The sequence below is a fragment of the Ciconia boyciana genome, chromosome 3, assembly GCF_034638445.1.
Source record: "Ciconia boyciana chromosome 3, ASM3463844v1, whole genome shotgun sequence".
NCBI lineage: Eukaryota > Metazoa > Chordata > Aves > Ciconiiformes > Ciconiidae > Ciconia > Ciconia boyciana.
Genome location: NC_132936.1, coordinates 10,862,908 through 10,886,739, shown reverse-complemented (window position 1 = coordinate 10,886,739; position 23,832 = coordinate 10,862,908). Strand labels below are relative to the sequence as shown.

The 23,832-nt window shown below is 45.1% G+C and overlaps 1 protein-coding gene across 1 annotated transcript in view; it reads right to left on the bottom strand.

Annotated features, from left to right (window-relative positions):
- Positions 1–21,070: 21,070 nt before the first annotated feature.
- HS1BP3 (HCLS1 binding protein 3) overlaps positions 21,071–23,832 on the bottom strand; it is a 51,912-nt gene continuing 49,150 nt past the window's right edge. Inside the window, exon 7 of the mRNA XM_072858486.1 lies at positions 21,071–22,835. Coding sequence (XP_072714587.1) covers positions 22,607–22,835 — 229 coding nt within the window. The 3' untranslated portion in view covers positions 21,071–22,606. The remainder of the gene's footprint in view (positions 22,836–23,832) is intronic.

Below are 23,832 nucleotides of genomic sequence, written 5' to 3'. Positions count from 1 at the left end.
TAGCTTTACTATCTTCCGTGTGTTCTTGCCAGTCATCTTTCGTCATGGTGAGCGCATTTTTTTTGTTTATTAACATCCTTTGGGAAGTCATGGTCAGCTTGGGAATTTTTTAATTTAGAAAACCTCTTCCTTGGGACTGAGTCAATGTAAAAAGCTCGTGTAGCTTAGCGAGAAAAAAGGCAGTTGCAGGAACTGCTGTGCTCTTGCTTCATGTTGCGATTTCCAGCAAATGCCCCAGCAAAGCTGCAGTCCCAGCGCTTGGGTCCGCTTGGGTCGGACCCTTGGGGAAAGGACACCTGCACCAGCCCTGGGGGCCAGGCACCAGAAGGACTTTGCCTATGATGCTGAGGTAGTTGGTGGTCCCTGGCACACGTCTGGCCCTGATGGTCTCTCCAGGTCTGGGAGCCAGCTCACACCATGGACCACTCCTACAATAGCATGGTCCCCCTGTGCCAACTGGTCTCAAGGATGGAAGTCCTGCAGGGGGTCATCTACTGGTAGGGTTGCAAGGTGCTTTTTAATAAACACCTGAACACCTTGTGCCTACTTCTCGGTCTGGAATGATATCTGCTTCCCAAAGCGGTAGACTTAGAAGATGCTCATTAGCAGGTATGGGCTCCTCCTGTAAATATTAATAGACCATGATCAGGTCATTTTCCAACCCACCTCCTCTTGTTTCCTTTCCTCCCCAAGAACTTTGCAGTCCTGAAAACGGATCTCCATGTCCTGGGTTTCAGTGCTGGAGGCTTTCTCACTAAAACCCAGGTGTTTCAGTGCCCAGGTGCAGGCACAGAGGAGAAAGGCCCCGGCACGGCAGACGTGCTTGCCGCGTTGCAAAGAGAAAGCCGTTAACTCTCAGCCAAACACTTTCTCAGCAGCAGTGGTGCAGTCTGTGCTTGGAAGAATCAACCTAAAGGAAGTTCTGTCCTCAAGAGAAGAGCACAGCCTGCTTCATATGGCAGATGCAGGCCAACTGAAATTGCTCAAAAGCCACAGCTTATTCTTAAGTGTGAATAGTCCTGGATGGTTTCTTTAAACACTGAGCTGTGCAGGGGGAAGAGGACAGCTCTTCTTTGCTTCTTAGCAGCAGCTCTGCTTTGTGCCATGCCTGACCAGACTCTGGTCAGAAGAGCACAGGACCATTTCTGCTGGGCGAGCACTGCGTTGGCTGCACATTGTGTCCTGGTTTCGGCTGGGATAGAGTTAATTTTCTTCCTAGTAGCTGGTATAGTGCTGTGTTTTGGATTTAGTATGAGAATAATGTTGATTACACACTGATGGTTTAGTTGTTGCTAAGTAATGTTTACACTGGTCAAGGGCTTCTCAGCTTCCCATGCTCTGCCAGGTGCACAAGAAGCTGGGAGGGGGCACAGCCAGGACAGCTGACCCCAACTGGCCAAAGGGCTATTCCATACCATATGGCATCATGCTCAGTATAGAAACTGGGGGGAGTTGGCGGGGGGCAGTGATCGCTGCTCAGGGACTGGCTGGGCATCGGTTGGCAGGTGGTGAGCGGTTGTATCACTTGGGTTTTTTTTCTGGGTCTTGTTCCTCTCTCTTCTTTTTTGTTGTTTTCCTTCTCATTACAATTTATTATTATTCTTTTGTTCCAATCATTAAACTGTTCTTATCTCAACCCATGAGTTTTCTTACTTTTGCTCTTCCGATTCTCTCCCCCATCCCACCGGTGGAGGAGGGTGAGCGAGCAGCTGCATGGTACTTAATTGCTGACTGGGGCTAAACCACAACAACATGAAGCTGCCCTGTGTTGTATGGCTCGGGTGCCTGGGGCAGGACAAGGCACCCCAGAGCTAAAGCATTTGTGCTTTTAGCATAAACTGGTCAATAGTTTTGGAGAGGGCAGCCATGGCTGTATATACCTGGACTCCAGTGCCTCGGGGTGCACATCTCATCGGGCAGGGCTGTTTTTGCATGCTGAGACCTGCACCTGAGCCCAGCTCACCATCCTGGGCATGTCCCGGGCCAGCAGAGAAAGGATGGGAGTAGCACAGGCTGTGGCGAGAAGAGGTTAGGCAGCGCTGCTGGGGGCCAAGACGGAGCATCATTCTCATGGCAGGAGGTACCTTCTCACACCACGTCTGAGCCTTGCAATGCTGCGTCAAGCTTTCCTCAATAGAAGCTGAGATTTCACCATCCCGGGTGGGAGTCCTGGAGGACGTATTGTTGAAATGATGTTCCCCAGGAGAGGGCAACCAGAGCTGCTGAAGCACATGGCCATGAAAAAGTGTGTCTGAAAAAGGACACGGATCTTTCTTTCCTATTGCATGTACAAATCACTCTTCAGCAAACGGGTCTCTCCTTTGTGGGGCTGAACTCAGGACCAGGTAGCATCATAAGACAGTGGCTACCACGGCCTTCGATAAGGGTGTTTGCTAGAAACTACACAATCTTCCCACCAGTTTATAGCAGTTATGAAGGTAGTGACATGAAGGCCTTAAAACCCAGAGCATCACTGATAATGGATGTTCTCCCAGCGAATGTAAATCCATCACTCACTTTGCAGCACCCACCAAGGTTGCCGACCGCAGACATGCACAGGAGACATATGTGACCATCGACAACAGAGGGAGGGGGAAGAAGCTCTGCGTGTATGAGCACATTGGTCACCACTGCCCACAGGGTTATTTTAACCGCCTGTCTTCTCTAGGGGAACTCTTTCATGCAGCATTTCTAAAGGGAAAGGAGGGGCTTGACACCGCCACCATTCCACGCTGTGCGAGAACAAAGTGGCTACCAGCAAGAGATACGCCCAGCCCTCTACAAAGGCAGCTTACAGCCAAACAAGTTCAGTTTCAGGAAACCAGCAGCATGACCCTCGGTCCCACCTCTGCATTGCTGGCTGGTGCAGAGCTGAGCACAGCTGCATGGATCTAAGATCTACCACCAAGGATCCCATCCCAGAACTTCAGTGTTTGGATCCAGAGTAATTCAAGATGGATAGACCAAAGCAACAGCATTTCAGAAGCCACCCTGCCCTGCAGGGGATTCATCAAACTGGCCAAAAAAGCTCTGGATGTCTCCTGGTTTGATTAGCCTGTAATAAATTAAAAATCTGGCTGAGCTCAGGTGAGGACACAGTGTCACTGCGAGGTGACAAGGCTGTGCAGAAAGGCCTTTTCTCATAGAAGAGTCAGTGGCATCCCCTGTTTTTTTCAGTCGTGCTGCTCTACTCTCAGTGTTTGTTGAAGTTTTGTACAACTAAATCCAAGGATCAGGCCTGGGAGAGGCTTTTCCTGCAGAGTCAGACATCCCGGGGCTATGGGGAAGGAGCTCTTTGCCATTAGCAAAGGGTGCCATGACTCCGGGTGTCCTCCTGCAGCTGGGAGGAACAAAAGGCAACACAGGGGCAAAGGCACTTTTCTGTAGACACTGGTAACAGCAGATAATTTCATAAGAAAAGAGAACGGAGGTGCAAACTCTTTCCATGTACCAGTGCCACCTGCAGCAGTCAAGCCCCGTGCTCCAAAGCCGGGATGTGAGGGTGTCCCTGCTCCTGCGCCGCAGGGATGGGGGAGGTGGATGGGGCTGTCCCGGCTGGTCACCTGCAACCCCCGGCCAGAGCAAACTCCTGGGCCATTCCAATAACAACTCAGCCCCACATTTGTGTGTTGAAGCAATGATGTCTTTATCCTTCTGGTGTGCTAATAGACAAAAAAATTGTTCTCTGTATGGGAGGAGTTTGCCTCTACCAAAAGGTGGTTACATACCAGCGGGGAGTGGAGGCTGGCCAAGAATGGGATGCGTGGCTTTAGGAAGAAGCAATTCATACGGGATAGAAGGATATGGGCCAGAGGTAAACCACCTCTGAGGACAGGGCTGGCCTGGAGCACAGCTCTGCACAAAATTGCACCCACCCCACTGGGGCTATAGGGACATGCCTCAGGAAGCAGCAGCCACAGGAGGGATGCTGAAGGAGAAAGCTCTTCTGCACCGGATCCCCCACCACAGCCTGTGATTAGGAGGTGCCACCCTCAGCGCCAGCACCTCTGCTGGGACACCCAGTGTCATGGTCCTCAGGACGTGGCGGCCGTGGCATTTGCTGTCCCAGGGATGCGCTGATGCATCCTGGCCGTGCAGTGGTCCCCAGCTCCGGCTCAACGGGTGGTCCCAGGCCAGCCGTGAAGCTGAGGGTTTTGTTAGCTTTGGGAGAGACCACATTCATCTCAACCTGACCTTCTCCTTTTGAACCCTGGTGGTAGAGGAGTTACTCAGATTAGGGACAAAACTGGCAGAATGCAGCAAAGGTTTCTGAAAAGTTTCAGTATCAACAGAAATTTCAGCTTATTGAAGCAATTTCCTGACTCTTTTAATCTAACCTCTAAACCCAGCAGTTTTATCCTGAAGGGCAGGGAAACATTTGGAAACCTATTAGATTCTCTACTGTTAGCTGTTTCTATGGGAAAATGGAAGTTGGCTATAGGAGCAAATGAACAATAGAAATAACCAGCAAGTCATTCCTTGGCATTTTAATTGCATAATGCTACAAATCACACAAGTATTGTGTCTGTCCACGTGGAGCACAGGGGCTGGGCTCTGGCTGTCCCCCAGGCCCTGTAAAGGAGAAATATCTCAACACTGGGGAAAACCTGGGAACAGAGATAGAGATCTGTCCTTTTGTTCTTAAATTCACTACCAAATACTTCAATTAAAGTAAACACCAATCCCTCCTATATGATGTGAAGGCGATGACAAATAATTGCTCGAGATACAAAAGCCACATGGTAATCCCATTAAGATCAAAATATCTGTGGAGATTTTCTTTAAAAGCAGTCGCAGGTTCCAGGTTCTCTTGATGCTTCTGCTCGCATTTGCTGTATTTATTTTGTTGAGGTGTCAGGCTGGTATCAGAAAGGCAGTAGCGGAGTCTTGGTGGAGCAGCTCACGTTCACGTGTGCTGGACTGGAGAAGGCAAGAAGGTCCTGCTGCCCACAGCAAGGCATCGCCTCCACCGCCGCACGGCAGCGTCTGCCCCACAGACCGTGCTAGCAGCTGCTTATCGCGGGTGCCCAGCCGCCGGGCTCTGGCATCCTGTGCCAGTCCGAGGTTCATTGCTGGAAGTCCCACTGTGGCAAAAGCAGAGCACAAAGCACGCTTTCCTTTTGGCTCCTGTAAGCGCTTCCTTTGGGTTGTCGTTATGTTCACACACTCATAGGAGGAGTTAGGACTATTAGAGACCTTATCAAAGGCAGTGATGTTAAAGGAAAAAGGGGCCACCCTTTGTACTCAGTTCATGGGGCTTCGCAGGAGACATCCCGGGCTGCTCAGACCATAGGCAGAACAGCCTTTATAAGGATGGAGCAATTTACATACTGAAAAGAGTGAAAAAAACCCAGAATCAGATAAAAAACAAACCGATTTAATGTACGCATTGTCCTCGGGTGCGAAAATCTGCTAAACAATCCCAAAGGCACATCCCTACACAGATGGAAATTTGTTTCTAGGGACGTGGAGACCGTGCAGCTTTTTGGACATTTAGGAACATGTAGCTTTCTCTCGTGTTTATCAGCCTCACGCACAATCTGCAAGCTGCATTATAGCACCACATTCCTAAAGCTGTAAATGGGAATGAGATGAGAAAGTGTCAGCAAGGCATAAACCACCTTCCTTTTTCCCCAGCTTCGTCTTTTCTCAGTCCCCGGGGCACTGTCACACTTTCCTCATTAAAGATAGAAGCCAGTGGGAGCTGGGTCTCCTTGTTTCTCTGAGCCCAGACATCCAGGTAGATGTCAAAAATTTGTCAGATTGCCTTAGGAGCCACTGCCCCGAAGAATGAAATATATATATATATTATATATATATGCATAAATTTGAGAACCTTTTTAGTTGACTATGATGCACAAAAAGACTCAGGTGACTCCTGGGCTGCCACCATTTGAAGGATGTAGCTTCAGATTTTGACCTTTGAAAACTCATCAGCTGCCTAGTCCTGGTGCATCTAGTGTCTGCAAACCCCTCAGACACTGACATTTAGGTCCCCCAGGTCAGTGATTTTCCATCCATGGTTCACAGCATCTGTGAGCTGATGCCTACCTCTTCAAATTTCAGGGCAGCTGCTGAAAACCAGGTCTGCTGTCAGCAGGCTTATTCTCATCACACAGAGGTGGACACCCACCCTGAGGTCTGCAAATTGGTAAAACTGAACGTCACAGGTTTAAACATGTTTCTGGGCACACCCAGAAATGCCTCAGCCTTTTCCTTTGCTGAGTAGGATCAAACCATGTTTAAAACACATGTGGGGAGGATGTGGCAAGACCCGTGCTTTATGTTCTAGGCCAGTGGTTAGGCAGCTGCCGGGGGAAAACGTGTGCAGCTGTGCCTCCCTTAGGGGAGACAAACCCGTGCCTCCTTCCTGATGGGCAGTGTCTGGCTGTAAGTGCTTTAAGTGTCCAGCCAGCAGAGACTCTGGACAGGGATTCAGTAAGTTTTTCTTCTGAAAGGTGTTTTATTTTGTATTCACTGGGACAAAAAGGGTGTGAGTGCTGGATACTGCCTGGGAGTAGGGAGACCTGCTATTAACCCCCACTTCAGGGGATAGCTAGTGTAAAAATAATCATCCTTCCATTCATCTTAGGGGGGGGACTAAAATCAGATACATACCCTCATGTCTATATTATGGAGACATACTTATTTACATGCACTCGATGGCCTAAAGAACACTTACTTTTCCTATGCATACAAAAACATGAAATAATGTTTTTGTTTAGGGGAACATCAAACTCCAGAACACTTTTTATATTGAATTAGGTTAAAATCAATTCAGAGAGAAGGGAGAAGTGAACTACGGTCTCCCATGTCTGGAGACATCTTACTAGCCAAGCAGTAAATGATTGTGCCTCTTCCAGCCCTGCTATGGAGAGTGGAAGGGGAGAGAAGGGAAGGGGAGGGAAGAGGAGGAGGAGGGGGGAAGATTAAGGGCTTAGGTCTACCTGTTCCTTGAGGAATTTGCTTTTGTGTATGACTTTCCTCCAAGAGGTAAGACCTGGATCACGTGCTCAAAAGAAGATCCATTTTTTCCCCCAGTTACATCAATGGGACTATTGAAAAATATAGACCTTCCCTACAAATCTCACCTTGCTTGTGTCCCTAGATCACGACTGCTGCAACATTGCAGCTAACGCTTCTCATCTGCAAAATTCAGGCCTGTTGGGATGCATGCTCCAGAACCAGAACAGACACCTAGAAGGGAGGTGTCTCAGTGCCAGGCTGCAATTCTGGCAGCGGCTCCAGCCCTCTTCCCCACCCTTGCACACCCTGCCTTGCCCCCTCAAATGCTCTGCCTGGATTAGCCTCATGTTTTAGCTACTCTGTGGCTTTCTCAAGGGCTTGTCTCTGCTTTTACAAGCTGGCCACAGAGTCCCTGGGCTGCAAATTTGCTCAGGACAAACCCTCCCCTATCACCACGTTCACGAGCAGGCTGACCGCAAGCAGGTAGCAACAGTCGCGGTTGTTAAAAACAGGCAAATAAATAAGGAACTAGCGATTGCTGCAACAGACCAGCAAACTGCTAAAGCAGCACTTATGGCTTCCTAGTCCTAAAAGCCGTGGGGACAAGCAGGGGCATCCCAACACTGAGGGAAGCGCTTGGGTTTTTGTTAACAGTGTTTTCAGCCTTTTTATAGCAAAGTTGAGCACTGCTGTTTTTCATCTCTGTCTCTCCCCTGGTGGCACTGTGTTGGTGTTAACAGCAACAGGTACTTTCAGTCATCAAAAACTTATATATCTCATCCCGTGTACAAAGACAACACCCAGTCCTGCAAGTCTGTACCCATATGAGCCTCCCCACTGGAACCAGCAAAGGAAACCTGGGTGCATCTACCTGAGTGTTTTGCCTTGGATCAGGTGTGAACTTTTGAAGAGACTCTCCCCCTTCTCCCCACCTACTGCTTCAGTTCACATCAAGGAAAGGTCCCGGAGAAAATAATGAATCTTTTGGATGAAATGACTAGGTGTTGCAGCCCTGGAGGGCACTCCTGAAGGGCCCTTGCCCCACGAGACCTGCAAGAGGTACCTCAAGGCAGCCCCCAGCCACGCAGAGTGAACAGTGGGGCGTTGACGTTGGCTTTCACCAGCTCACCCTGCTCCCCTCGTCCCCCGCTGCCTCCTCTTTCTCCCACCTACCCCCCATGTTTCCCCTTCCTTGTCACACGATGCAGATTTGCAGAACCGTATTTCCAAGCACCTCTCCTACCCCAGCCGCGGGGCTGGCTGCGCCGGCTCGCAGCGACACCCGAGGGGGCCCCCGAGGGAGCTGGCAAGAGAAGCGGGGCTCCTCGTTAGCTGCTGTCAGAACAAACCCCACTAATTGATTTCCAGCCTCCCGTGACTGTTTGTGAAGGCAGGGCCCCCGAGCCCCTTGCCAAGAGCGTGTTGTATTTATTTGACTCGGTTGCTCAAGGCAGTGTCTCAGGATGGGGTTGGGTTGGGTTTCTTTGCACGCACATGAAAAATGGAATAACGGGCCAAGGGCTCCCTCTGTGTCCACCGCCGGGCATAACTTCTGCTGTCCCGGCTTGGGGCAGGACTAGCACAGCCTGGGTTTGGGCACACGTGTGTGATTTCGTTTAGCCCCTCAGTCCAGCACTGCTGCTGAGAGATCATCTCCAGGTAGCTTTGGAGGCCATCCACGAAGTGCCAAAGGACGTCAGAGCACCCCAGAGCTCTCTCTGGCGTCCCTGCATTTCTCTAAGGGGGCTCAGAGGTTTTGTTTTATAAAGAAGCATGTGCCCACATCAGGTTAGATTCATTGTGATGTGACAGGAGGCATGATGAGCTGTTTGTGCCTTTGTGCTCCTTTCGACAAAATGAGCTTAATTACTGTGTGCAAAGAGCCTGGAGCTTCTGTAACAGGACACATGGAGGAAAGGCACGATCTTAATTTTACACATACAAGGTTTTATGTAGGTGCGTGGTCCTTTGGATAACTTGTCAATGAAATATTGTTCCATCATTGCATGAGATAAGTAGCTCTTATCTTTGGCTGCACGGGCTGACGCCACATGCACCTTTTGCAAAATCAGGAAAAAGAGCCCTTTGGGGGAATGAAAGAGGTGGGGGCACCCCTCTCTAATCCCCCGTCTGCGCAAGGAGGTCAGGATGGTGCTTGGTTTTGGGTGCAAATATTGCAGTGCAAATCAGAGAGCTTGTCTCATTAAAATCCCACGGGCTGCCTGCAGGTACAGTTCCCTTTCATTATTCCTGAAATATTTATCACCCAGGCTTTCCAAAATACACCACTAATCCAACCAATTGCAGGAGAGCAGAAGGTATTTTTCTCCTCAAATGTCTCCCCTTGTGGGTTTTAAAACATTCTCCACTTCAGGTTTGAAAGGAACTTGGAGTGAATACGAACTCTGCAAGAGCAGGATGAAAACCCTCTGCAAAGATCTTCCCATCGCCTCCATGCAAGCCTGCAGAGCAACAAGAGTGTTCCACTGCACAACGTGGATGTGCCTCCCCTTTGGGCCGCTGCCGTATCCCGTCTCCACTTCCAGACACGCAGACACCCTCTCCCCTCGCCTGCTCTTGGCATCTTGTCCCCTCCGCTGGGTCACGGTGACAAGGAAACGCTGGTGGGGTTAACGGCACACGAGGCAACACGCCTGGGTTCGGATTCATCCCCGGCACACCACCTTCATGACGGGCAAGTAATCCACCGATGTCATGCCACAGCCGCGGTCTGCCACCTGACGCTGTAAATATTTAATGGCTTCATAGCCAGAGAATGTGCTTTTTTTTTTCCACTGACGGGAGGTCTCAGAGCCCTCTCCTCTTCTGCTTAGGGAGGCAGCTCTTCACATGAGCTGTCAGTCTTGAGGAGTCGATGCTCAACTCCCTTCCTCCTGCTGAAATGGGGTTACGTTGCAAATGGGTGATTTAGATCATTTAAAGAATCACCGGCAAAGGTATTAGCAAAAATGGTTTTAATAGGATGCTGTAAAAGTGCGACTTAAAGTTTGATGGCAAGGTTCACTCTGTTGCTGTATGGCACAATCATTTGAACAATGATTTAAAACTACCAAGGCACAAATCCAAGTTACCATACTACAAGGTTACGCGCGATATCGGTCGGTTACCAAAGATCTGTCATTGGTAAAAGGTCTCTCTGCCTTGAGAAGCAACCTTGAGAGGTGTCCCAGCTCAAGGGGAGATCACCACCATGCAGCCAGGGTCCTCAGCCGGGAGAGCTCAAAGAAGGCTCAGTTAGGCTGTCATATTTGTGGAATAAAGTGGTTGGCTTGTAGTCAAATTACATGTGATGGGAAAGGTATGCATGAGACTCCTTGTACCCACAACTTTCTTTGTTCCTTGATAGATGAGTCTTGGAAAAGCCACCCGCTATTCATGTGTTGATGGCATGATCGGTGTTCCCAGCTCATATGCATCGATGCTCACTGTGTCACTCTGCTCCTTTGTGGGTTTTCAGAGAACAGATTGGAACTGGAGGAGTTCTTGGCTCATTGACGGCTCAGGCCTTTGCCTCCTTTGGAGCCTGTACCAAACTACCGCTAGTTTGGTGAAGGGGTCGAGTGCCTCCATCACAGGTTAGCAGTCGTCTCCCTCCAAGGGTGCGGTGGCACAGCACAGCCGAGGTCTGTAGCAGGGCAGAAAATTGCTTCGGTTTTAACACCCAAAAATGAAACTTTATTGAAATGGAATTGAAACAGGGCAGTGTCTTTCTGGATGAACTTCTGGGTTTAAAAATTTTTATTTTCTTTAAAAAAGCCGTCACAGTTCTTCACGTATCTCATCCCTGGCTTTTCGTTCAAATTTAAAATTAAATTATAATTTTATAGTTTTAGGGGAAAAGTGATACTCCAAATGAAAACCTACTTCCATTGTTTCTGGTCGGTGCTTTCTTTTACAGTTGCGGTTAGGAGATTTTGTTTGTTTGAGATTCTACCTTTCTGTGGCGATTTGAAACTGAGATGTTTTCTGAAACCTTCATATTTCTTACGAATAGATCCACCACCCCAACATTTCCAGCTACAGGCCTCCCAGGATTAACATGTATGAATCGATTTTTTAAAGACTCCCTGTGACAATGCACTTTTGCCACGAGGCGAGCACACGGCAGGGAGGGACAGACCTCTGCTTACCCACAGGACATGGCCCATCACGGCTTGAGAGGAGCCAAGTCCCACCTGGGACAAACCACCGTCTCTCCATTTTCCCTGCATCAGCTGACAGGAACCTCCTCACGTACCCGCTGCCAGTACATTTTTTGGCTGGCTTCTCTGCTAACAAATGACCCAAAGCATATGTGCAGGAACAGGCCCAAAATAATGCTCGTGGCACGGCTCCAGCCGATGGGTCCCAGCCTGGAATAGCCTCCTGGCAGCTGGTGGGTGGCAGCGGCCGCTTCCTTCGCGTACAGCTCAGGGGAGACCCAGCACGACTGCTGGGGAGAAAGTTTCCTCGGGCAGGATCCATTTCACCTAAGTTTAGATGCCTACAGTCTGCAGCTGAGCGAGTCCACCAGGGTCCCTGTTAGAGGAAAACAGGCACTTCCAGAGGGTATCTCATCTCACCCCAGGTCAGACGAAAGTCAGATGAAGCAGCCTGGAAACACCAGTTGTTTTCATTGACTAAAAAAGGGTTCTCAGCTGCCAGCTCTGAGACAGGAAACGCCACCCTTGAGGTTTGGTTCCTTTGCCTAAACATGGATTTCTAATATCTGCTTGGCCTGCAGCTGCTGGCCCCCAAAAGTCTTTCTTCTAGGTCCCGTCCAGCTCCAAGATGATCACTTGCTAGATGCCACGGTCCCTTAGGAGCTGGGCATTGGTGGCCAAAAGATGTGCTTGCAGGGCAAGTCTTGCTCAGCCTCCTCCTGCACTGGGCTTGCGGAGGGGAGATGTTGTGTCCATGGGCTGGCTGCAGATGGGCACTGTCAGGGGAGACCACATTCACGGGAGAATTTACAGAATTGCCCACGATATTTTAGTACTGGCAGCATATACATTCCTTTTTTTTTTTTTTTCCCTTTCCTTTTTCTTTTTATCATACAGATAAATTTTGGAAGGTTTGGGTTTTGCTTGTCTGCTTCTAATTAATGAGGCAAAAGGCACAACTCTAACATCCAAGTGATTTCTATGCCGATTCCCAAACCCTTCTTTCAAGACACGGGATTATAAAGCCTTCTCATCCACACAGTTTTAAGAAAAAATTGTATGGACTAAAAGAGGAATTTTCTACAACATCCTCATCTGAAGACTGCTGAACTGTTTGAGCTGAAGCTTTCTTAATATCTGAACTGGAGCCGAATAACCAAGCATGTGAAATGTTATCCTGAACAATTAAAATCTGGCAAAGTTTAAGGAACTAAACCCAGTGTCCTATAAAGGAAATGGCTAGACGTATTTACCTGCAGCAGGGATAACTTGCCACTTAATACTAATAACAATCAGGTTCCTATCGGTTTAACCAGGTGCCAAATGGGATTATGGTCTCATTTGCAACGTGTAATCAATAAGGAAAGAATAACAGGAAGCCTCCAATGATTAGAAACAACTCAGATCCCAGCAAACTATGCTTTTATTCATACTCCAGAAATCTCACTTCTCATTCTGCCTGCAAGTCCCCTGCCCTACACACCCACGTAACAAGGTGCAGCGATGGCAGAAAGCCCCATTGCCATCGCCCGCCGTGCTTCAGTGACCTGCAAGCTTCCGTGTTAAATCACTGACCTTGCTTTCCCTTCTTGTGAAGTGCATAGTCACGCTCCTACATAACTGCTCATTAGTCAGCGTTTCATCACGCTTTAAGTATTTCATAACTGTGTTTCTAAGAATCAAGACTGCCATCAGGACATTGCTTTCAGCCTGCAACAAGAGAACATTCAGCTCAGCCTCTGCGGCGGCTGATACCATTTCCATTTCAGGCATGGTTACATCCCTGCCCGTGCTGAAGGGGCAGCAGCATTTTTCTGTTTTGTTCAGAGAGCAGCCCTGGTTCTGGGAAGCTGTGCAAAACCTCAAAAAAAAGGGGCCTATCCCGTATCTGTATCCAGTGCCTATTTTTTTAGGAAACCACAAAGGCTACAGTCCTAGTGCTTAATCCTGGGGAAAGCCACACTGATGGCTTTCTAGTTTTTATGCCTCTGAAGGCATCTGTGGTTTTTGCTGTGACAAGTTGACTATGATTTAAAAAAAGTTTCCCTTTAAAAAGTTCTGTCTTACAGTGTTCTGACACAAATCCAGTAAATGCTTTATTCACACCGCTTCTGAGTAGTCTGTAGTGACTGAACTGTGACTGGTTCAGGGACTGGAGACTGGATGGGGAAGAGAAAGGTGACTTTTAAAGGAATTTGTAGTTTGGGCCTATTTTGCTGACATAATAAGGAAAACAGTTAAGCTTTTCCTCTTTTATTTTTAAAGGTCATTCATTTCCTTCTTATATTTTATTGGGAAAAAATAGGAGGAAACCCAGATTCTCACACCCTTAGTATTGGGAAAACTCATTAGCGATCCTAACAAACATTGTTTTTCTCACAAACATTGTTAGACATTTTAAAATGAAACAGGAATTCAACTGGAAAAGAAATTAAAACTTGTAATACCAAAATATCCTGTCCTATTGCTAGTTTTCCCTCCCTTTCATCTGTTGCAGTGTCACCAGTTCACTGGCTGTCCAGCAGTCAAAGCATCTTCCTGAATTTCTAACTAAACAGAGAAAAGGCAGGCAAAAATTTTTCAGAGGGAGAATATTTCAGGTCATCCTTATGCACATCACAAAAAAGCGAAAACAAATCAGAAAATCTCTTAACCCACAAGATTGTTTTGTTTGTATTTTTAGTTTAGCCTTGAGGTTCATGGCCAAGATAGGAAACCAGACAAATCTTTTGCTGGCTCTGCTACAGAGTCCCTGTTTAACTGTGGGAAGATTAATAAGCCTCTCTGTTTTTTCCATGTTCTCATATGTACTATATACATACACATTATCAGACAGAGAGAAACACAGAGCCTATAAATGACTCCAAAGTCTTAAATCCCAGTCTCTACTGAAGTGTCTAAAATAACTGAATAGTGTTTTCATGAAATGGCTATTATTAAAATAGCTGCAGGAAAAGGAAAGGGAGGCAGCAGGTCTCTGACAGTCGCACACAGGTGAACACCCCAGCCCCTGGGCAGGGACACGGTGCTGTGCTCACTTTGTCACTCTTGTCCAGCGCATTTTGAAGTGTCCCTGCCAAGCAGCACAGTCTGCGCAGCAAGGCCAGACAGCAGACGACAATGATACCTGCTATCCTGGCATCTCTTACTGGTTTCTAATGGTGCCCTGTGTGGATCTCTGGTAGAATTAAATGGGATTCGTTATTCAAACATGTTTTATTTTTTCCACTAAACTCTCAGTTTTTCTTTTTCTCTTCTTATCATATGGCTGATATGAAACCCCAAAAAACCCCATGATTTTCTTTCACAGTAAATCTGCAGGTCAAGTGGGAAAAAGAAAGAGGAAAAAAAAAGGAAAATGAAAAAAAAAGAAAAAGCAAAAAAAAAGAAAAAGAAACAGCAACAGAAATGGTTTAAAAAAGCTGTGGTAAGTGCAGACATTACAGATTTCATCCACAGTAATTACTGGATGAGCCACTGTAGGTCGGTACCTTGAAGGGGAAGGCAGTCAATCTGGTAATTACTGCATTAAAAAGAAATGGGTCAGCTCATGACTACTCTGCAAAACAGAGTCGTCGTGCACAGACTTGCAAATATAGGAAAACTGGAGCTGGTAAATCTAGCAAGTGCAACGCTGTTCAGAATAGCCTTGTTGCTTGTCAGCCTTAGCCAAAAGCACTCCTCCGGCACAGCCTGGGAGGTGGGGCACAGCCATGCCAACACCCTGCTGCCGGATCCAGCATGGTTTGTGGGGTGCCAGCTCGGACGTGGGAGGAAGCAACAGTGTCTGATAGTGACCCCCAGTCACTATTTTTTGAGCCAGGCTTGGGACAGACAGTCTCCTGTCTTATTGCTTAAGGAAATTTTTATTTCTTCTACATTTTTTCTGGTACACTGCCTAAAGTACTCACCCAGGAGGGGAGAAATGTGGGCCTTTTGCCTTTCTCAGCCTCAAGGACTTTCGAACCTCCATCTCCCATTTCTCCAGCAACCATGAAGCAAGGCAGTGCCAAAATCATGCCTTACCTTCCCTGCTGAAACTGGAAGAAATAGGATTCCTAGAAGAAGAAACATGGATTTTATAGCGAGTAAGAAGGACATCTACTTGGGAGCAGGAGATGTGGGAATTTGTTTTCTCCCCCTGCCACTCCCACACAATACAAAATTGTTCCTTTAGTTCAGCCAATGTCTGCTTAATGCAAAACTCATTAACAGCCGAGAGAGCAGAGACAGATGAGCAGAGACTAAGCTGCTATATTAAGGGTACCTGACTGGGTATTGTGAAATCCTCTCCAGCATCTGCAGACCAGGGGACACCTGAACCTCCCTGTGATTTTGCCCCTTCCTCCCTTTGCTCCCTCAGTACAATCCCTTACTGCAAAGGTGGAAGGAAACAGGCTGAGTGAGGTCAGCTGGATTTTGGGCTCAATTTACCACCAAACATGCACTGATGACATCAGCAAGTGCGGCAGCACAACAGGAGAGGATTTGCAAAGTGGAACAGCTGGTGGTGAGTACCCACTGCCCACATGTACACATCTGGGGGAAGTTATTTCTACTTCTAGTTGGGTCCTCTGGACCCAAGTGTCCAGTTTTTGCTCCATGGCAGCTCTGTGATGGGAACCAGTGCATGGCAGGTGGAGCTGATCAGGAGATTTACTATGAAAGTGCTCCCTTGAGCTAAACTAAACCACTGAGGAAGACAGCCCCGGATTTCTTTTTCATTCCTCATGAAAAAGATGAATTTTCCACATCATCCCATGCAGAATTAGTTTTTCTTTTTAGGTAAGGCATTGCAACTATAATTAGCCAGCAGTTCTGGACACAAAAAATTCCTTTCACGGACTGTACACAAGATTAAATATGTAAACTATTAAAGGACAAGACACAGGAAGGCATAAGCAGGAAAACAAATCATAGTAGCCTGCAGATTTGATTGCATAAGGGGGAAAGCACCAGGTAGCTGTGCTTCTCAGCAGTCAAGGTAAAGAAATTATTATTTTTGTTCACAGTAAGAACTTGCTAACATACCTGGACATTATCAAACTGAATCATTCCTATAAGCTCTTCTGAGGTGAAATCCGTGGCCTCAAATTATTATGAGCAACAAAATAATCTGAGAAGTTTGTGGTCATTAACACAAATTCTCTGGATGAACTTAAAAAGCAGAGAAATTAGCAGAGAAGTACTAGAAGTGCTCAGTAAATACACCAAGAATTTTGTAATTTTATTTTGTTTGCTTTTATGTTCATTTGAAAAAAACATGGTGCTTATCTCACCAAAGAACCATTAAACAAATTGTTTGTTTCAGCTCTACAGCCCTGATCTTTCAAGGGAAGTGAGAGGCTCTGGAGCTCTGTGTATAAATCAGGCAGATGCCTTCTTTCATTCTGTCGTATCCTTCCCATTCTCAGTGGTGCTCTCCAAGTCGATCAGGCTTGAACAGTGGTGTCACATCCTATTCCTTTACCTCCTCTCCCAAGCATCAGCATCACTAGGCTTCTAATGATCTGCATGGGATTTTGACAGATCAGATTGACTGTATGACTCTCCCAGCAGTCGCAGGAAGCGACTCTTTGGTGATGTAAATGGCACGGAAACATTGCCTTTGGCAGAAAATGGCTAAATCGCATTCGGAGAATATTTAATGAGTTCAAGGAGGGACTGGCTTGCATTTTTTTGCCAGAAAACGACAAAATTATGATTTTCATACATCGTCCTGATTTGACCATGTGACTGAAACTCCCACATTAAGATGGCACACTGGCCACAATGCTTCCCCATGGCTTTAACAGCTCCAAACCTCCAAATTTGATACTATGATTCCTAGGTAATTGATAATAAAAACAATATACTTGAGGGTAACAAACCATGATGGCTGTTAATGCAGCAGGGGCAGTGGGCTGTCACGTCTTTCTGTGTTCGGTGATGACTTCAAACTCTGAGGTTCCTGAGCACCTCGCTGAAAAACAGCATAACATAACTTCAGATGTTCTATTTAGGGGTTATTCCACTGAAATTTGCTGGGTGTTTTGATGATGCCATTTGTTGCCCAGTTACCCTTGGCAAATCTTTTACATTTGACTTCCTAGGCAAGTCATAGTATCTACTAATCTTACCATTAAAGGTGGGATCTGGAGGAGCATTCAAGAATAGTTGAAATCTTCCTCTGATACCAATAAGGCTTTTACCGCTCACTGCAAATATAACACATACATGTCAAAAGTGGCTTTTGAGAAAGTATATGTTGAAAATTTCCACTGACTTCAGGAATCTCTCCTGAGTAAACAGGAGTAATGGCTTTGTTGTTATAAGGCCAATGGACAGATCTTACTGGGGATCCTGGGAAGCAGGATGATAAAGCACTGAGGATGTTCTGTTCTTTCAGTCATCAGACCCTCACTAAGTGACTCATTCAGTGTGAGTTTTGGGTTAGCCCAGTATAGTATTCTTCATAACAGCCGAAAGCGGATGACTATAGGGAAATACGAAAATATTTGCTTGTTGAATATTCTTCTCATTTCCAGCAACTTGTAGCTCAAGGACTTCCCAAGCTCTAAGCAGCAACTTTAATAACCCTTGATAGATTTCTCTTCCATGAGTCTAACCAGTGTCTCCTTGGCCCCATCTAAATTTTTAGCATTCATAACATCCTGGTATGAATAAAACTTAGTCCCTAAGTATCTATGACTAATCAATCCTTTAAGCAGCTTCACTGACTTCTGAACTCCCACAGCAGCACTTAATTTGACAATTAATTTAATTTACCATCATCACCTTTCACTGCTAGTATTTTCACTCAAAGCAGTGTACCCTACAGATGGTTCTCTAGAAACACAGGCGCATGATACCCCTTCACTTTAACTCTTCATTAGGTTCAACGCATGACTTTAAATACCAGTAGTATGTGGAAGGCTATAAAGGAAGATCAGTGATATGGTGAGGGCTGAAAAATTGCATCAGAGAGGTTTAAAGATGAATCAAGGAAGGAATGGGTGCAACACAGAAAGCAACTGAATTACTTTATTCAGTCCCGTTATTATAGCTGTTGAGATGAAAAGTAAGAATACAGATGAAACCTCACAGTAAAACTCCTCTCTCTTCTTGACTTACAGAGGTTTAAACTGTCACAAATGTGTGATCACATAGATCGATAAAAAAGTGGTTGATGCACACACATGCAGATTCAAGAATCCTTGGTGGATTAGTGACAGTCACATTTTTAAGTGAAATATCAGTGCTTGCTTGTAGTCTGTATTAAATCTAATGACCACAGGGATTGATCATTTACAGTCTCCTTTCATTACCTAATACCTTAGTGCCCCATGAGTGTGCTGGATTTTCATGACCTTAAATCACAGGCTGCCTTGTGTATTCTGCTGTAGCAAGCTCAGCTTCTTTGCAGAAGTTAACATCTGGGCAAAGATTAGCAGAAATATCAGTTTCAATTAATATATAATTTTAGACTCAACCCAAATTGTCACTGACAGAACTAGACCTTAAATGCTATGCGGGAATTAGCTTTCCTAAAAATTTAGCAACAGAACAGACCTGAGCAGATGACCCACAGGTCATCTGTGAAATACCCAGCTTGGTGAAATCAGTATTTTAACTGCAACCCAAATAATGAAGTATATAGTGTTATTTGTTAATTAGTGCTGTACCACATAACAAGCGGAAGGTTATGCAAAACAAGAAGCAGCTTCTAAAGCAATAGAAATACCTATTATGAGTTCTAATCACTAAAGAAAACATCTTTTGTAAGGGTTTAAATATAACTCTCTTGCTTTTCAAATCTTCTGATGAACTAGCTATTACTAATGTCGAAAGGTGATGCCTGTCAGCCAAGAACTACATTAGAGTCCATAATTGAATTTCAAGAGTTGTCAAGAGCAGGCTAATAAAATAGCTGCTACTAGAAGTGACGTATGAAAAAAAAAAAAAAGTTCTGGTCTGGCAGGATGCAAAGTATGTTGTGTGGTTTCCCAATGTAATTTCAAATAATATGTTCGATTTTTCTGGGCTACATTTGTCTGATATTCTTCTCTTGTATAATTATGATTCATTATATATAATTTATTCAAGGACTGTAACTCACCTCTAAGTGCCTATAAATATTACTGCAGATAGACATTTGCATTGTAAAACAAATGTGTAACACTGGGATTTATGAAGGATCTTTTTATGTTAGTTCCTTGACAGGAAAGATAGATTTTTTTCTGAAGTAAAACATTGACCTTAAAATAATCTTAAAAAACTAGCACAGGAAACAATTGACAGCTTATCCTTCCCTGTGTTGTTTAGGTAATTTGACAATTTTAGGGAGGGCTGGGGGGCAAAGTATTCCTTGGCCTTTCAAAATGGATACAGCTATACTATTGTTACATCAGCATTACTGGGAATGTTCCCATGGTTATGATGGTAATATATGATACCTACCCTCCCACTGCTTTGCAAAAGCATAAGCCATTTCTGAGTGGAGCTCTTAGAGGTGGTGGAAGGCAGACAGATGACATTGCTATGAGGAACGGTGAAAGAAAAACATAGTCCCAGCTGGAACAAAGGCTGCACATTGTGTCACTGCACCAAGTGGTGTTAATGAAAGGCTGTGGGATGCTGGCATCCTTTATTGCCCCTGGTAAATCGGTATGTGGATATGTAGCAATTCTAAAAATGGGAGAAATCCAATGCAAGATGACAACATTCATCTAGGGCACACCAAGTTGTGAGAAGCTGGTACCGTAGTGATATCCTGACCTGTCTTGCTGCCACCCTCACTGGGCAGAGTTGTTCAGTCTAGAAAAGAGACGGAAAGGAATATACTTTGTTCTCTTTCTGTGATGATGAGAATTAGAAGTAACGAGCTTAAGTTGCAGGAAGGAACAGTTATGTCAAACAGTAGGAAAACATTTCTAACAGGATGGCAAAGAATTGTAATAGCACACCCAGGGAGGCTATGACATCTCCAGTGCTGCTCTCCAGACAGACAAACTTTTAAGGACAGGTTAGAAAAATGTCTATGAGAGATAACACAGGCATACTTACTGCCACTGCAAGAATAATTCAGTGCCCATGCTCAGGTATCTCTCCACCCTAACCGTGTTCAGCCACCATGTCCTGCTCTGGCATCTGACTCCTCTTCCAGTTGCAGCCTCACATCAATAACACCTTGTCCTGGCCAGTAAGAACTGCCACCAGCAGGACACAGGCCAGATGTTCCTGCTTAGGGCAGGATGGCGGACAAACTGGTCTTCCCAGGCCACTGCCAGCTCTGTTCTTCTATGATTTCTCTAATTTACTTGACAAAATCTTAATCCTTTTCCTTTGTTGATCCCCCACTGAGGGTGAAGATCTGCACTCAGTCTACTGATCATTAAATCCATGGCCCTCAATATGGCAGTTTTAGCAGCGTTCAGGCCATGTGATGGGCTGTAGGCCAAAAATACAGAAACGCAAGCAGTCTCCCCAGATAGTGCTGAACAAAGTGCAGATCAAGATTCCTCAACCCTCAGTTAAATATACAGTGGTTGTTCATGATACCAGGTAGGGCAACACGAAGGCTGTCCTGAATTAATTTCTCCTGCCTGCTATTCTCTGCCTGCTCTCTGGCAAGTCATTTATTTTCTCCTCAGTGCTTTTGTTTCCCTTTTGCAGGATGGGATAAACAAGCTTCCTAATTGCACCAGGACACCGTGAGAACAGACAGGATCAGGTACTACCTTTGCCCATCTACAGCTTTACCTTTAGCTGCTCTCAAAGGAAATACGAGCACAGCTAAATTCTTGTTTTCATACTCATTTACACAAGGTTTTAGCTGAGCATGCACTTTAACACCATGTAACACTCCTCAAGGCTTAAAGGGAATCCAGCCTTTAAGTCCGATTTGCTGCTACTGCACAACCTAGAGAACAACAATAACAATAACACCTGCAGGTTAGCAAAATGTTTTATTATACTGAAACATACTGTACATAGATGAGAGCCAATGGTTACGTTTTATCTGTCCCATCAAATCAAAATCAAAATACCTTCATCATATTTTCCATTGGCTTAAAAAGGGAATACTAATAGATATAATTTCAGTATTAAAAATATATATATAATGCTTTCTATTTATTTTTTTCTATATTAGAAAGGCAAATTTGGGGATAGTGATATGGCTTAAATATATTAATATTTTCCATCTGGGGAGCTTGTCTTCACATCTGGATAGAACACACGCAGAATGAGTTCAGGAATCTCTTTCTACATGACAGCAAGTATCAACCCAAATTAGATGTAAATTCAGCATGTTCAACCAGAGTGCCTGAGCCAGGGAAGAAGGGTAGTCTGGGATGCCTATTCTACCATGGTTTTCTTTTCCTGCACATTAAAATTTCTCCAGTATATTTTCTTCCTATTTTTTCCTCTGGATAATCCCAAGTTTGTCCTCCCTTGTTTTAACCATTCCCATAGGAATGAACAGACCACTGTTTTATCAAAAAAACTCCTTTTAGCTTAGTGGAATTAATCATCATGACTTCTTCTCTAAGTTCTGGGAGAAGGGAAGGAGAAAGAGAGAGTGAGTGACTCCAGAGAGCAATTCAGAGTTCCTCTATTAGGACACCTGCACTGAATCACCTCCTGGAGAAATCTCTTTCTCTCCACTAACTACAGTGGGAGCCCAGGAAGACTTGGCTGGAAAAAATTAGCCCTTTTGAATCTTGAGTAGGTTCACAAGAGTCCTACAGCATCCAAACCTCCTACACACTGCAACCTCCACATATGTCTGGAGCTGCACTCTTAGCTATCTTCAGTCATTAGCTGTTCTCCCCAGGGGCCAGAGATGCATAGCGTCTAGTGTTTGCAGTCCTACAAATTCTCTTACAAGTTGGCATTTGCGCAACAACAAAGGCAGCAAATTGTCAGGCTTAGCTGGGATTTCAGTGCTTCTCTGAACTACAGAGGAACTGTTACCTATACTTAACAGTTCCTGGTTATAAATTACTGAAATACCAGTCAGGGAGGAAAGAGCTGCTACAAAAATGCACAGGATAGAAGGAAAATGACCCTTCCAGTGAGCTGAAATACACTGTCTAAAATGACAAGGAACAGCATCCTGTCCTGCCTCAGGCTATTTGTTGGACACCATTCACAGTTGCCATGTGTGCAACACGCTTACCATGTTCAGTCAGGACTAAACTGGCTGAAGCTGTACTATGTTGATACTAAAATAGTAGTAGACAATCTGTAGTACTATGTCCTTGTCCCCATTCCCTGTAAAACCCTGAAAATCTAAGGCAACATTATACCACAACTGCACTGTTTTGAAAACATCATATCGAACCTCTGCTAGTCAAACTTGCTGCTCTCTATATGATGGTACACAAATGAGCACTGTGACAGTAAAGAGATCTGGTCAATTCTTGCTACCGTCACTTGAGCTCACTGGGAGTTTAGGCCAAGAAGGCATCATTACATTTTAAAAATATGTATGTTCAAAAAAGACTTGTATCTTGGTTGTTGATAGATTCATTTTCCTGGATATACTGGAGAATGTCCACTTCATTCATTGTCTGAATTCTGTTTTCCTTTGGCTTTGCCAGTGGAGATGAATTAGTGCTCCTGGGGGCAACTGCTGGCTTCTGAGGCAATGGTGGTTTTGATGGCACCTTAGGTTTTGGTTTGGAGGTTACTTTCAAGAGTTTTTCTAAGTCATCTTCAACTCTGGAATGAGAAGAAAACATCAGTAACATTTTGGGAATTTCTGAACTGCTTTTTGTTTTGTAAGAAAATGCGTTCTTGCAAAATAAAACTTTCTGCAGGAAAGGATCAACTTTGATGAATTTCTCTTTTAAGGAAGAGCTTTCCATAAAAGTTTCAGTGTTACCAAACTGTCTTTTTGTAGTGTGATTTTTCAGTTCACCATGCAAGTTAACTAATTTTACAGCATGTTTTCAGATGTCTAAATTAAAAGCAATTTGCAATTATCAAAATAAAAAGAACTTGATTTCAGTTTGGGAAAAAAAATTGCTTTTGATCTCTGACAGGATGGTTTGCTTCCTCAAGAGCTCAGAAATTTTCATGGGATAGTAAAATTTTTCACATTCAGCTCTGCTTCCTCTTCATCCCCATCCCCCAAGACTGAGATTGAGCATTCCCTATGCTCAATCATGAGAAACTGGAAAATCTAATGGCTTTAAAAATATTACATTCACATTTGCTTCCAAGAAACTGATGGAGTTTTGCCATCTGTGAATGTATTCAACAACTTTTTTTTGGTGACTCTTTCACTAGGAAATAGTTCTGTATTTCCTAGTGAAATATCCCAAACCACCTGAAACAGTTAAGTATGTTTTCTACCTGGATTGTCTGACCTCATCAAAAGAGACAGCATGCTGTGTGTGCCCAACTCTGTTCCCATTGAAGCTGTAAAACGATTTTGAGAGGGCCCTTTTAACAGATTGTCTTGTGACTCCAAAGAGCTAGCTGCCTTTGGAAAGTGAGTATGTGAAGGAAACAGAAAGAAGGCTGTGACACATCGTATCTCTAAAAGATACAGCAGAGATGGCAAAGTAGAAGTTAGCATAGCTAGAGAAGTCTTTACAGGCCACAGTAATTTCTGCTCTGAATCAAAACAGCCTCTTGTTCTGGTCCTCTGGTCACAATGGTCAAACAAAATACCATAAGGAGTAAACATAGTTGTTAATTTCCCAAAGGCTTG